The sequence below is a fragment of the Malaclemys terrapin genome, chromosome 4 (genome assembly GCF_027887155.1).
Source record: "Malaclemys terrapin pileata isolate rMalTer1 chromosome 4, rMalTer1.hap1, whole genome shotgun sequence".
Taxonomy (NCBI): Eukaryota; Metazoa; Chordata; order Testudines; family Emydidae; genus Malaclemys; species Malaclemys terrapin.
In genome coordinates this window covers 150869289-150884010 of record NC_071508.1, presented here as the reverse complement: position 1 = coordinate 150884010, position 14722 = coordinate 150869289, and the positions used below count along the sequence as shown (strand labels likewise).

The 14722-nt window shown below is 41.8% G+C and overlaps 2 protein-coding genes across 3 annotated transcripts in view; one reads left to right on the top strand and one right to left on the bottom strand.

The window, feature by feature from the left end:
• FANCM (FA complementation group M) overlaps window positions 1-14722 on the top strand; it is a 137797-nt gene that overhangs the window by 27394 nt on the left and 95681 nt on the right. The window lies entirely within an intron of this gene.
• The window catches only part of LOC128836359 (heme-binding protein 2-like), a 28570-nt gene that overhangs the window by 10485 nt on the left and 3363 nt on the right, over window positions 1-14722 (bottom strand). The window contains exon 2 of the mRNA XM_054026573.1: window positions 4229-4320. Coding sequence (XP_053882548.1) covers window positions 4229-4320 — 92 coding nt within the window. The remainder of the gene's footprint in view (window positions 1-4228; window positions 4321-14722) is intronic.

Sequence of the window (14722 nt, the reverse complement as noted above, 5' to 3'; positions counted from 1 at the left end):
TAGAGAGAACTTACAAAATAAAAAAAAGTACTTTCCTATATGCATACCAAAAGTTCACTAGAGGTTACCCATTAGTCTCAGCCCCTCCCCTCCTTAGAGAAAAAGTTCTGTTTGTTGGAACAGGAAAAAGAGCCTCAAATCAGTTAAAACTCAGGCGGTTTATTCTTAAGCACTTTCCCTGTTTCTTGGTCTCTGGAGAATCCAGTCTGAATTAGTATATGTGAGCCTTCTCAGGAAGTGATACTTGGGAGTGGGGAGAGGGAGGGGACAATCTGGGTGACTTGATGGGCAAGATCCACTGGGAAGCTAATATGAGGGGGCAAGGAGTCCAGGACCGCTGGCTGTATTTTAAAGAAGCCTTATTGATGGCGCAGGAACAAACCATCCCGAAGTGCAGAAAGAATAGCAAATATGGCAGGTGACCAGCTTAGCTTAACAGTGAAAACTTGGGTGAGCTTAAACTCAAAAAGGAAGCTTACAAGAAGTGGAAATTTGGACAGATGACTAGGGGGGAGTATAAAAATATTGCTAGAGCATGCAGGGGTGTAATCAGGAAGGCCAAGGCATCACTGGAGTTGCAGCTAGCGAGGGATGTGAAGAGTAACCAGAAGGGTTTCTACAGGTATGTAAGCAACAAGAAGAAGGTCAGGGAAAGTGTGGGACCCTTACTGAATAAGGGAGGCAACATAGTGACAGATGCAGTACTCAATGCTTTTTTTTGCCTCGGTCTTCACAGACAAGGTCAGCTCCCAGACTGCTGCACTGGGCAACACAGTATGGGGAGGAGCCCTCAGTGGTGAAAGAACAGGTTAAGGACTATTTAGAAAAGCTGGACATGCACAAGTCCATGGGTCCAGATCTAATGCATCCAAGGGTGTGGAGGGAGTTGGCTGATGTGATTGCAGAGCCATTGGCCGTTATCTTTGAAAATTTGTAGTGATCGGGGGAGGTCCCGGACGATTGCAAAAAGGCAAATATAATGCCCATATTTAATAAAGGGAAGAAAGAGAACCCGGGGAACTAGAGGTCGGTCAGCCTCACTTCAGTCCCCGGCAAAATCATTGAACAGATTCTCAAGGAATCCATTTTGAAGCACTTGGAGGAGAGGAAGGTGATCAGGAACAGTCAGCATGGATTCACCAAGGGCAAGTCATGCCTGACCAACCTGGTTGCCTTCTATGATGAGATAACTGGCTCTGTGGATATGGGGGGAAAGTGGTGGATGTGCTATATCTTGACTTTAGCAAAGCTTTTGATATGGTCTCCCACGGCATTCTTTCCAGCAAGTTAAAAAAGTATGAATTGGATGAATGGACTATGAGGATGATAGAAAGCTGGCTAGATTGTCGGGCTCAACGGGTAGTGATCAATGGCTCGATGTCTAGTTGGCAGCCCTTATCAAGCAGAGTGCCCCAGCGGTTGGTCCTGGGGCCAGTTTTGTTCAACATCTTTATTAATGATCTGGATGGTGGAATGAATTGCACCCTCAGCAAGTTCGCAGATGACACTAAGCTGCGGGGAGAGGTAGATACGCTGGAGAGTAGGGATAGGATACAGAGGGACCTAGACAAATTAGAGGATTGGGCCAAAAGAAATCTGATGAGGTTCAACAAGGACAAATGCAGAGTCCTGCGCTTAGGAAGAAAGAATCCCATGTACTGCTACAGGCTAAGCAACAGTTCTTCAGAAAAGGACCTAGGGATTACAGTGGACGAGAAGCTGGATACGAGTCAGCAGTGTGCCCTCGTTGTCAAGAAGGTGAACGCCATATTGGGCTGTATTCGGAGGAGCATTGCCAGCAGATTGAGGGAAGTGATTATTCCCCTCTATTTAACACTTGTGAGGCCACACCTGGAGTATTGCATCCAGTTTTGGTTCCCCCACTACAGAAGGGATGACTTACGAGGAGAGGCTGAGGGAACTGGGGCTATTTAGTCTGCAGAAGAGAAGTGAGGGGGGATTTGATAGCAGTCTTCAACTACCTGAAGGGGGGTTCCAAAGAGGGTGGAGCTCAGCTGTTCTCAGTGGTGGCAGATGCCAGAACAAGAAGCAATGGTCTCAAGTTGCAGTGGGGGAGGTCTAGATTGGTTATTAGGAAACACTATTTCACTAGGAGGGTGGTGAAGCACGGGAATGGGTTACATAGGGAGGTGGTGGAAACTCCATCCTTAGAGGTTTTTAAGGTCAGGCTTGGCAAAGCCTTGGCTGGGATGGTTTAGTTGGTGTTGGTCCTGCTTTGAGCAGGGGATTGGACTAGATGACCTCCTGAGGTCTCTTCCAACCCTAATATTCTATGGCCCTATGATTTGCCTTATCAACACCCACTGTTTTTGATTCCTGGAAGAGGAGATGTAGTAGCCTTCCCCCATGGAGGAGGTTATTAAATCACACCTTCTCTCTCTAATATTCTGGGACCAACACAGCTACAACACCACTATAATTTCCTAGGCTTTTAAAAAAGCAACTGAGAAAAAAATTCCCTCATGTGGCATCATGGTGACACCGACATGGTTTATTAATAGGTGTGGAAACTTTAGATCCTCTGCTACTTGAAGTAAAGGAGTAACTGATAGAGCAGGGGTTGGCAACCTTTCAGAAGTAGTGTGCCGAGTCTTCATTTATTCACTCTCATTTAAGGTTTCACGTGCCAGTAATACATTTTAACATTTTTAGAAGATCTCTTTCTATAAGTCTATAATATATTTCTAAACTATTGTTGTATGTAAAGTAAATAAAGTTTTTAAAATGTTTAAGAAGCGTCATTTAAAATTAAATTAAAATGCAGAGCCCCCCGGACCAGTGGCCAGGACCCAGGCAGTGAGAGTGCCCCTGAAAATCAGCTCGCAGGTTGCCTACCCCTGTGATAGAGGATGATAATGTACTACTTCTGTGTGGACTTTCACTAGAGGGGGATGAGATGCATACTTTGCTGGTGGGTTTCACAGTTGCTGGTAGCAGAGGAATGGCCAGGCTTAGGAATCGGGTTAGATTCCAGCTTCTGGGTGGGAGTATGCTCTACAGAGCACAGATTCTTCTGCCCATTTTCCTCCAACCTTGACCCCTTCTGCCTGACCATGCTGCTATTTGTAATGACCAGTGAACAGTGCATACAATTGGTGAAAAATCCCTGGTCTGAAATCTGTTTGCATTGAATGTTTGTTGTAGTTCCAATAACAACTAGTACTGTCTATTTTTAACCAGGGTGAAATTAACTGAATTAGCTATAGATAGATAATTCAGCTCTGCTGGCTTCATCTTTTTGCTTTTAAATATCTGTCGAGAATTTTATTTTTTACTCACATTTTTAGTAACAGCCTTTGTGTTCTGATAAAATAATGGTTCTGATAAACAGAGAAGTTAACCCCACCACTTGATTAGCCAGCTTAGTGATACATTTTGAGAGTGGAAGTAGAAAACTAGAAATGAATTTCAAATAGTCTTAAGGAGAGGAAATGTTATCTCGGAGGCATTTTAAAGATAACATCTACATATGTATTCCTGAAATCTGCAAAGCAGAACTAGAGTGTAACTGACCCAGGCTCGGAGTAGAGAGAAGGTATTCTGTTCTCTGGAACAGAGCAAGCATGGATTGTACAAAATGGCAAATTGACAAATCAAAAGCACACTCGAGGGCAGTCTTTTTTTTTTTTTTGGACTCTTATTTTTGAAGTTAAAATATCCAAGTATTTAGCTTGCGTTAAGCTTTCAGTAGCTATTATGCAGTGTTCATACAAATCTCATACTCTTTCTCACCTTAACTTTTTCTGTTTAACTTGGACTTAATCTAATTGCTTGGGAAAACATTGACTTTATTTTTTAAAATTACATTTGAAAATAACATCTCTTGCATACCTGGCAAGACGCACATTCTGGATTTTCATTTGGAAAGGAAATGTATTCAAAATTTTGAACTTTCCTTTTAGGAGGTAAATAAAGGGAAAATATCCTTTATGCTCTTTTAAGTACACATTCAGATACTGATTTAGGATGTTCACATATTGAAGTGGTTTTGGGTCACCTAACTTTCATTCTAGGCATACTGATTTCACTCACTCGTGTGCACTATTCTCCCCTTCTTCAATTATGGACTGTTAGACATTGGGGCCAGGTTTGTTTCCTCATGTTTTCAATTACATCATCAGTCTTGCAACACTTAGAAAATTAAATTGCTTATCAAAGTGTACTCATTTCAAATACCAGAATAAATACTTTGCAGGAAAAGAATTACCTTTTCTTTGCGGTGTATCAGTGTAAATGGGATACTTTCCCTCTCCTGATGTTGATTATTTCTGGTCAGTTGCTGGATTGGCTCTGCCATGTCTGCAATGACATCATATGTTTTTAATTCTAGAATTGAAACTACAGAAATAAGGAGAAAGCACGTATTATTTTGGCCCGCTTTGCTTTTGTTTTTTGTTAAAAATGAGCCTGACGTACCTCAGTGTAGAAAGGCATAGTCAGTTGACTTTCTTACCTTTGAACCTCCAAAATTATAACAAATTTTAGACTTCCTATTTATTCATATTGCAAAGTAACATACCATCTGAGTCCTCCTATACTCCCTGTTGATTGTTGACACTTCCACTGCCCCAGTAGAGAAGCCCAACATGTACAGCTGCTCAGGGAGCAATGCCTAGATAAGAGTCTAGTCCAGTGGTTCTCACCGTGCGGCCCCAATCAGCATACAACTGCGGCCCATGTGACATTCTCAAGGCCATATGGTTTGAGATATATGGGCCACATCCATACTCTCTCTATATAAGGGCTGAAAAGCGATTAAAAAAATTAATCGCGATTAATCGCTCGATTAAAAAAATTTGTTTAACAATAATATAATACCATTTATTTAAATATTTTGGATGTTTTCTACATTTTCAAATATATTGATTTCAATTACAACACAATACAAAGTGTACAATGCTCACTATATATTTTTTATTACAAATATTTGCACTGTAACAAACAAAAGAAATATATTTTTCAATTTACCTAATACAAGTACTGTAGTGCAATATCTTTATCCTGAAAGTTGACCTTACAAGTGTAGAATTATGTCCAAAAAAACCCCTGGCATTCAAAAATAAAACAATGCCAAACTTTAGAGCCTACAAGTCCACTCAGTCATACTTCTTGTTCAGCCAATCACTCAGGCAAACAAGTTTGTTTAACATTTGCAGGAGATAATGCTGCCCGCTTCTCATTCACAATGTCACCTGAAAGTGAGAACAGGTGTTCGCACGGCACTATTGTAGCTGGCATCACAAGATTTACATGCCAGATGCACTAAAGGTTCATATGTGCCTTCATGCTTCAACCACCATTGCAGAGGACATGCATCCATGCAGATGACAGGTTCTGCTTGATAACAATCCAAAGCAGTGCGGACCGACACATGTTCATTTTCATCATCTAGTCGGATGCCACCAGCAAAAGGTTGATTTTCTTTTTTGGTGGTTCAGGTTCTGTAGTCTCCGCATTGGAATGTTGCTCTTTTAAGACTTCTGAAAGCATGCTCCACACCTCGTCCCTCTCAGATTTTGGAGGCACTTCAGATTCTTAAACCTTGGGTTGAGTGCTGTAGCTATCTTTATAAATCTCAGATTGGTACCTTGTTTGTGTTTTGTCAAATCTACAGTGAAAATGTTCTTAAAACAAACAATGTGCGGAGTCCTCATCCAAAACTACTATAACATGAAATATACAGCAGAATGCAAGTAAAACAGAGCCGGAGACGTACAATTCTCCCCCCAGGAATTCATTCACAAATTTAATTAACACATTTTTTTTAACAAGAGTCATCAGCATAGAAGCATGTCCTCTGGAAAGGGGCAATATCTGCCTCCTTACTCAAGCCTTCCCTAATAACAAGGAATTCAAAGTAGGAGAGGATTTTTTAAAAAAACCAAAGCCCTGAAGCAAAACAAGGGATTTCAGTCACAGAACTGATCAGGAGTTTGTGCATGCAACTTGTACAGAATTCAGTTTGACATTAATATGGTATCTAAATACCACAGATAGGCACTACAGCTTACTTGAAAAGAAGTTTGCTTTGTCTTGTTAACCTTAAAAATGACTGAGGTTTCTTGCAGGGTGGAATGACTGAATTAAGCTAAGAAGGAATAAAATGGCCAAATTTAAGAAATGTGCCAGCTATATGTTTCACTGAAGACCATGTCCTTTGAAAACTTGTTTTAAACAGCCACATGTCCCTAACTCAATATTTAAATAACATAGGGAATTTTTTTACATGCTACTTTAAAACCTGCGAAGTCAAAGGCTTTTTAAATTGCAATTGTTTCCATCGATTGCATAATATTTTATACATATTTGCCATATATCAATCATGTAATTAGATACATAACCTACTTTTGATAAGGGATTTTACTTTAGCTTTAAAGGTGCAGAAGATATTTAAAATGAATTGGTCAACTTTTGTAATAGTAAATATTGACTTTCTAGCAAAATGAAGCTGTAATGTACAAAAGCTTAAATCAGGACAAAATAGGTTTCATAACTTCAGATTTGTAAATTTTTCACATCCTAATGCAGAAAGAATTCACGGTGGATTAATATTTTAAGATTAGTCATAATGCCATAGCATAAGACACTGGCAAGTCTAAAATCAAAAAGCTACCAGTTTTGTTTGGGCTAAAATGCACTCTAGCATTTTGCATACGTCTTTGCTCTGTTTGTAATCAAAGCGGGTATTGAATATAAAAAAAATGAGCCTCTTAAGTGTCATGTGTGTTGCTCGTGATCAGTCCTGGCACCAAGGCAGCTGAATTAAGGTGGCATGAGGCCCCTAAGGAAATGCCAGAATTAATTTCTGAGTGCTTGGCTTTGCGACCTTAATAGTCTTTTAATATGTTTTTGTATGTAATTTCCTAGGTTTTTTTTAAAAGCAAACTGAATAACAAGAAATTCCCTCATGTGGCATTATAGGGACACCAACATGAGTCCTCTGCAGGGTTGGAACCTTTTAGATCCACTGCACAGACATCTGTCACTTGAGCTAATGGAGTAACTGATAGCAGTTGCAGGTTGTCATCCTGTATTTGGGTCAGCACTAGAGGGGGAGGAGAGAGACTGTATGGGGGTTTCAGAGGGAGTTGCTAACAGTAGAGGAATGGTGAGACTCTGGAGGGGAGTGTTTTTGTGGGTACAGACCCTTCTGCCCTGTCCCACTCGTCTTTTCTCCACCCCAAGCTCCTTGTTCCAGTCTCATTCTTCTTGCCTACCCAGTTTCATGCCAGACCCAGTCTCCTTGCTCAGCCAGTCCTCTCCAGGCTCCCCATCCAACTTCTCTTCTCTCCCAGGCCCAGTCCCCCAGATTCCAGCCCTAGTTTCCTTCCGTTGAGCTCCTGATCGAATCTCAGTCTCTCTCCCAACCTTCTCCCTTCCCTGGCTCCTTGTCAGTCTCTCTGTTTAGCCAGTCTCGGTTCTCCCTGAACACCCACCCCCTTGTCAGATCTGTCTCCCGTCCCCTGCACCCCCATTCTTTCCCACACTGATTGTCCCAGGCTCCTTGTCCAGCCAGTCCCAGCTTCTTGTACAATCTCAGTGTTTGTGCCCCAAAGCCTACTGGCTCCCATCACCCTAGTCTCCTTGCTCAGTGTATCCCAGTTTCTCCCCTCCCACAGTCCCAGTCTCACCAGACTTCTTGTCCTCTTCCCCAACTACTTTCCTTTCCCCAGATCTGGCTTTTGGCTACTATGCGCTTGATCTGAGTTATATATTGACCTGGGTGTGTGGCTCGTCCTTTGGGATCAGGAGAACCTTTTGTTTGATGAAATTGATTTTAAAGAACCACTCATCTTTAAGTCTAGTGTCTGGGTGTTGAATCCAGGACTGGAATACCTAAGGAGGCTGTATTTCTGACTACTTGTTAGCCAGTGTGGTGAGACAGAAGTTTACTTTTGTTGCTGGTTTGGTATATCTCATGGAAGAATAACCACCCGTTTTGGGCTGTCTGCCCTTTTCCCCGGCAGCTTGTCCTGAATTTGGTATTCTCAGTTGTGACCCATGAAGGCATGGTGACACCAAGCCTTTAGTTGAGAGTGGTGAATGTTCAAGTGCTGCTCTCCCCATACAACTTTCCTTTATGGGACAGACTGTGGAAAGGACAGCTTGAGGAACTGGAAAGCTTTCAGCCCAAACAGTGCTCCAAGTGGCACTTGATGCATCAAATGCAGCCACCAGATCAATGGCCAGTGCCAGGGTGATGAGGTCTTTGTAGCATTAAGCAATGGAAATTAAACTGGAAGTCTAGGTCACCATGAAGGACCTTCCATTCAAAGACAGTGAGCTCTTTAACAATGATATGGATGAGGCTCTCCATGTCCTAAGAGTCCAGAACTACTTTGGGATCTTTAGGCCTGTGCATCTCATCCCCAAAAAGGAAGCACCTGCGACAATAGCAACCGTATGACAGACCACAGTCGCTATCCGCATTAACAGTCCTCCGAGCCTTGAGGAAGAGGCAGTGATTTCACCACGTTCTTCCTTGGCTGCCCCACATTCCAGGGCTCCTGACATAAACCAGTTTTCACATGTACATTGAGAGTCTGGCTAGACCATCTGCAGATCCTCCTCCTGTCCCTCTTTTTGGCAACCACCTGTCCCACTTGCCACTATTTCCCAATCCCAAAGAAGAAAGGGGGTTGGAGGGGTTGAAGACTTATTCTCAGTCTTCACCATCTCAACACCTTTGTCCATTGCTTCAAATTCCATATTGTGACTCTTGCCTCTGTAAATCCCCTCTTTGGATCCCATGGACTGGCTTGCCAGCTCTCAACCTCCAAGATGCCTACCTTCACATCTAATGCATCCTGCTCACAGAAAATAACTGAGATTTCTGATACATATTTCACTATCAGTAGAATCCTACCCTTTGGTTTCTCCACAGCCCTGCATGTACTCCCCATGTCCCATCTGAGGCCTATCTGAGAAGACAAGGAGTCCAGGTATATTCCTACTTAGGTGACTGGCTGATACAGGGAGAATCCTCCCAGCAAGTGACAGACTTATTTCAAAGGACACTAAGCCTCTTTGCTGTGCTGGGACTCAGGGTAAACAAGGAAAAATCCACACTGACCCTGTCTCTGAGCATAGTTTATTGGGGCACTTTTAGATTTCAGGTATATTAGAGCATACCTTTCTGAAACTGCAGACTGTGCTCACCCTCTTTGAGCAACTTGAAACACTCTGAGTACAACAGCCTCAGATGCTTGGGGTACATGTTGGAATGGACATATATCACAGGCAGCATGCCAGACTTCACCTGCAATCTTTGCAAGGGTGGTTAAGATTGGTAGATACACCAACCTCTACCAAAAGGCACAGAATGGACTGGTTGGTCCATTTCTTAAAGTTCTATCATTATTTGCAACCTGTCCCCATAAGTACCTGAGGTTCTGTTGCACGGGAAGCGCAGATGCTGTCTTTGATGTTTTCTCTTTCCTCTGGTGAGCTCCTGGTGTGATGTATGCCTTTCCATTAAGACACATGATGCCTAGGGTCTCGAGGAAATTGAGGTAGGTTGGGTTATCATAATTCCAGCAAAGTCCAGACAGCTTTGGTACTCAAGCCTTGTGAACCTTTCACAATGACATCTCATCTCCTTACCAGATCTGGTCTTACAGAACAATGGCTGAATCCTGCATCTGATAGCCTGGATGCTGGCTGGCTAACGTCTACAGAAAGGATCTGCTCTGCTGCATTTCAAGCCATCTTGCTCCAAAACAGGAAACCCTTGCCCAAACTGACTTACGGAAGAGGGTTTCTGTCTGGGCAATGCAGCATCAGCTCTTCCTTGGTAGCAGCCCCGATTTCATGAACTACTTATTTTCTCTAAAACAATAAAACCTGACCCTCAGTTTGATATGAGTACACCTGGCAGAGACATTGGTGAATCATCTTCCTGCACAAGGCTGTACCATTTTCTAGCACCCCACAAGGTTCTTCATTGGGTGCTCACATGCTTGCCCACTGGTCTGGCAGTGGGAACCCCCTCCTGCCTTGGTCCTCAACTTGGTGATGACTGGACTGATGGGTCCACCCTTGGAACCATTGGCTACCAGGTCTCTTTATCACATGTTGAGGAAGACCGCCTCTTTGATGGCTATCACATCAGCTAGGGGAGTAGGAGAGATTCAGGTCTTTGTGGTGGGGTCCCCCCCAACATTCTTTCACGAGAACATTGTCACTCTCAGATCTCACCTTAAGTTTCTGCCTAAGGTGGTTTCCAGCTTCTGCATCAGTCTTTTCACATTCCCTAAACTGCATTCCACTCTAGGTAAAATGAGACTTCACATGCTGGATAATCCTGAGCATTGTCATTTTATTTAGATATGACCATGCCATTCAGGTGTACATCTAGACTGTGGCATTTGTGGAATGGGCTAAGGAGCAACCTATGTCATCAAAGACTATCAAAGCAGGTCTCTGATTGTGTTACGACAAGTTTTGGCTAAGAAAGATCTACCTGGACAGATTAAAGCTCATTCACTGCTCAAGCAGCTTTGTTGACCTGCTTGGGTAATATCCCCATATCAGAGAGATGTAGAGCATCAACATGGAGTTCAATTCATACCGTTACCACTCATTATTCTCTGATGCAAGCTACCAGAGTGGATGCTAGTTTTGGTAGAGTGAAGATTCTACAATTATTCTTCAGGTAAGCTTCTGTTCACCCTAGCTCTGGGCAACCATTTTAGTCACAGTAACTGTGGCTCTTCAAGATGTGTTGTTCACACAGATTTCAAAAAGCACCCTCCATCACCACTCAGAGGACTCCTGGTCCTACAGGATTCTTACTGGTGAAGTAACTGATTTTGGGTTGTGGCCACCCCACCCTTCATGTTCTCGATTGTAGGCACCTAGTGTGGCCTTAGCAGACATTGATGTTCAAAAGAATCCAATCTGATCCACATGGATACTGAGTGGAATGTGTGTAAAAAACCCATCTCTAAGAACTTCAGTTACTGGAAGGTAAGTAACAATATTTGTTAGTAGGACTGAGTTTCATCTTGTACACCAGAAGCATAGATGTCTATTGCATGGAAAATTTAGTTACGTTTTTAGATCTTTACAGTAGTTCTCTTTATATTTTATTATTTTTTATCCAAGAGCATGCATGCCTTACGTTTGTGTGACTTGAATGTCATCTTCTAATGAAGAGAACTCTGTTATTGAAAATGTTAATATTGGTTAATTTTGACCTGTGATTTAAACCTTAATTTTTTTGGTAATTAAAAGATCATTGGAGGCTGACTTACAATTTGATATGCAGTATAGTTGTAGCCATGTTGGTCCCAGTATATTAGAGAGACAAGGTGAGGTGAGGTAATATATTTTATTGGACCAAATTCTGTTGGTAGGAGAGAAGCTTTCGTGCTACACAGCTCTTCTTCAGGTCTGGGAAAGGTACTCCGTGTCACAGTTAAATACAAGTTCGAACAGGTAGTTTAATACATGTAGTGAGCACATGTTCTAAGGGGCCATTTGAAATCCGACAATTGCTATGCTCTCCTCTGACCTCACAAAGGAAAATGATAAAAGACAAAAACACAATATCACCTATGGATGAACATTTTTCACAAAGCGATCGATCTATATCTGACCTATCAATCCTCATCCTCAAAGGAAATGTGAACAACACTTTCAAAAGACAAGCCTGGGAGCTGAAATTTATAACTTTGCTAGACCCTAAAAATCATGATCTAAAAAAGACACCGGATTTATGTCTTAATTCAACTATCTGTAACCCACTAACCCCCCTTTTTGTTCTATGACTGCAGGAGTGTTAACAGGCCTCTTCTCCTTGAGTAGTCCCGTAGAGTAGGTGCTAACTATTTGTGCTAAACTATCTGTTCGGCCTTCTATTTAGTTGTGACACTCTGGGCTTGTCTACACTACCACTTACTTCCCTGCAATTTACATTGTTCGGGGGTGTGAATAATCCACACCCCTGAACAATGTAAATTACACTGACCTAAGCGCCAATGTAGATAGCACATTGTCGGCAGGAGAACTTCTCCAGCTGACATAGCTACCGCCTATCACGGGGTGGAGTAAATAAGTCAATGGGAGAGCTCTCTTCTGTCAGTTTAGAGCAGGAGTTCTCAAACTGGGGGTCATGACCCCTCGGGGGGTTGCAAGGTAGTTACATGGGAGTTGCAAGCTGTCAGCTTCGTGGGGCTCACAGCCCCAAGTCCCCATTAAATTACATTACCTCCCCATTTTTAATTTATAAGGGGGGGGTCACACTCAGAGGCTTGCTATGTGAGAGGGCTCACCAATACAAAAAGTTTGAAAAGCACTGGTTTAGAGCGTCTGCACCAGATGCGCTACAGCCGTGCAGCTGCATTAGCCCTCGGAGTACCTTTCCCAGATCTGAAGAAGAGTTCCGTATAAGCTCAAAAGCTTCTCTCTCCAATGGAAGTTGGTCCAGTAAAATATATAACCCGACACACATTGAGAGTTGGTAGGAAAACTTTGTACTAAAGCAAATTAATTTAAGCTAAATCACTGAATAACATTCCTGTCTATGCTGCTTATAGTAAAAGGATTTTTTACCTTTATCTTAGGAGAGTAGTTGGAATAAGGTTTTTGATATACTGAAGTATCTCTGTAGCAAAGGGTGCATAAAGTATTCTTTATAAGCTCTATTTCATCCTTTTTAAAAAAAATCCATTAGAGGAAATTTTTCATGTTTTGCCTGAAGGTAAGCCTTTGGAATGTCAGCCAAACAACTTGTGTTGTGGAGCTCTGAAGTAAAATACGTATTGCTCAATTCAAACTGTTTTTTAAATTTGAACACTTGTTATGGATTTAGCATTCCATGAAAACTAGTATATCATATATATTTTTAAAATAGTGCCCACAGGTGTGCTACGTACTTGAGACATGTGGTGCATGTCCTTAAAAGCTTAACATTCAGACATGACATAAGATGTTAAATAACTTTGGGAGGGGACAGGCTGAAGAAGGATGAATTGCAGCCCTACAACTAGATGGTGATTTAGTATAAGTATGTGTACATCTTGAAGGTTCAATTGTTTAAATTTTAAAATGGTAATTAGGATTGAGACTATATCTGAGTGTTATGGAAGAAGCAAGTCTTTTTGGTGTGATTTCAGTGGGAAGAGGGTAGGAGTGGTCTGATATATTTGATGGGACTTGGTTTAGAAGTCCGTTAACATGAAGATTTGGTAACCTCTAATTGTGGTGGGTCTTATTAGCATGTACATTCACCAGATACTGAATGTCATACCAGGCACCTGATCTAAATTCATCATACCTGCTGTAGGCCTCACCTCAGAAAAGAGAGGAGGATTCTACTTGTCAGTCACTAACCTAAGGAGGTATATGGCACATGCAATGCCTTTTATATTATGATGGCGTTAAATATCTTGGCTAATAACTTTAAAATTCAGCAACTGGATGCTTCAAGCAAGTAGAGTAGGCTTGGTTTTGCCAGTTTTTTTAAAGCTTTGTAAGGAGTCTCTTATTTAAGTTGGAATAAAGTAATCTGAAATACCTGCTATTACAGGTTTTCTGCTTCTGGTGATAATAGATAGTGAAGCAACTATGTTTATAACTAAAGGAAGATTTTTGTATTTGTTATGCTGAGGCATTTGCCATGGTCCAGTGGATAGGCATTGGTTTGAATCGGGCTCACTGTTGCGACAGTAATAGAGTATCAGTCACTTTCTACAAACACTTAAAATAAATAACTTCATTAGAATAAACAGTATCCTTCTGAAAGCTATTTCTCTCCCCTTGTTTCACAATAGAGATATTGCCAGGATATACTCCAGCTCATTCTGCCTGTCTTTCTAGAGATGTAAAGGAAATCTAAACAGGCCTGTGAGTATTTATCATTCTGAGCCTCTGGGGAATCTGGGTGATCAAAAGGGTTCCTTGATAAGGTATCAACTACCACTGCAGACTTTCTTGGTGTGTATATTAAGTCAAGTTCAAATCTCAAATGCATGAGCAATCTCTGGCATCTAAGGCAGGACCTTATTTTGGTCTCCAATGTTTATTATGAATTTGGTGGTGGTCTGTCACAAGCTTGAAAATAATCTAAGACCCTCAAAATATCTTGTGAACCTCTCTCATGCTCTCATAGTATTCGCTTTATTTGGGGGTACCTGGTCTCAGTGCCTGAAAACTAGGACAATGCTATGGGCTTCCATTCATCTCTATGGAAATGGAGACCCTCCCACAGAGACCTAGCTAAGGATGGGATGGTCAACTGCTGTAGAATTGGGAACAGCAAAAAAAGACCATACTAGGGATGTAGACAACAAATTCTGTTAGCCAATGCTTCTGTGTTTTAATCTCCAATACGCAGAATCTGTCTTGGTCTTCTGAGGACAGGCTAAGTCTGAATTTGTTCCAAAATTATATTATACTGAGGAGTCGCATCTTATAAGACACATTTTTTAGGGGTGGCATCTCAATTAAAGCTTTGACTTTTTCTGGATCTGCCACCAACCCCCCATCTGTTTGAATGCTTTAAGAACTGTAATAGGGTTTGTCATAGCACTTTTCTCTAATTTTAGTCCAACAGCCTCACTTGCCTTCAGAATTTGATTTACTCTTCTGTGCCTATAGAAGACATGGCCCAAGGGTACACGCTTGCCCTCTGTGCCTTAGTTTCCCCAACTGTAAAATGGAAATGATATCTGACTTAAAGGGTTTTGAAATCCTCTGA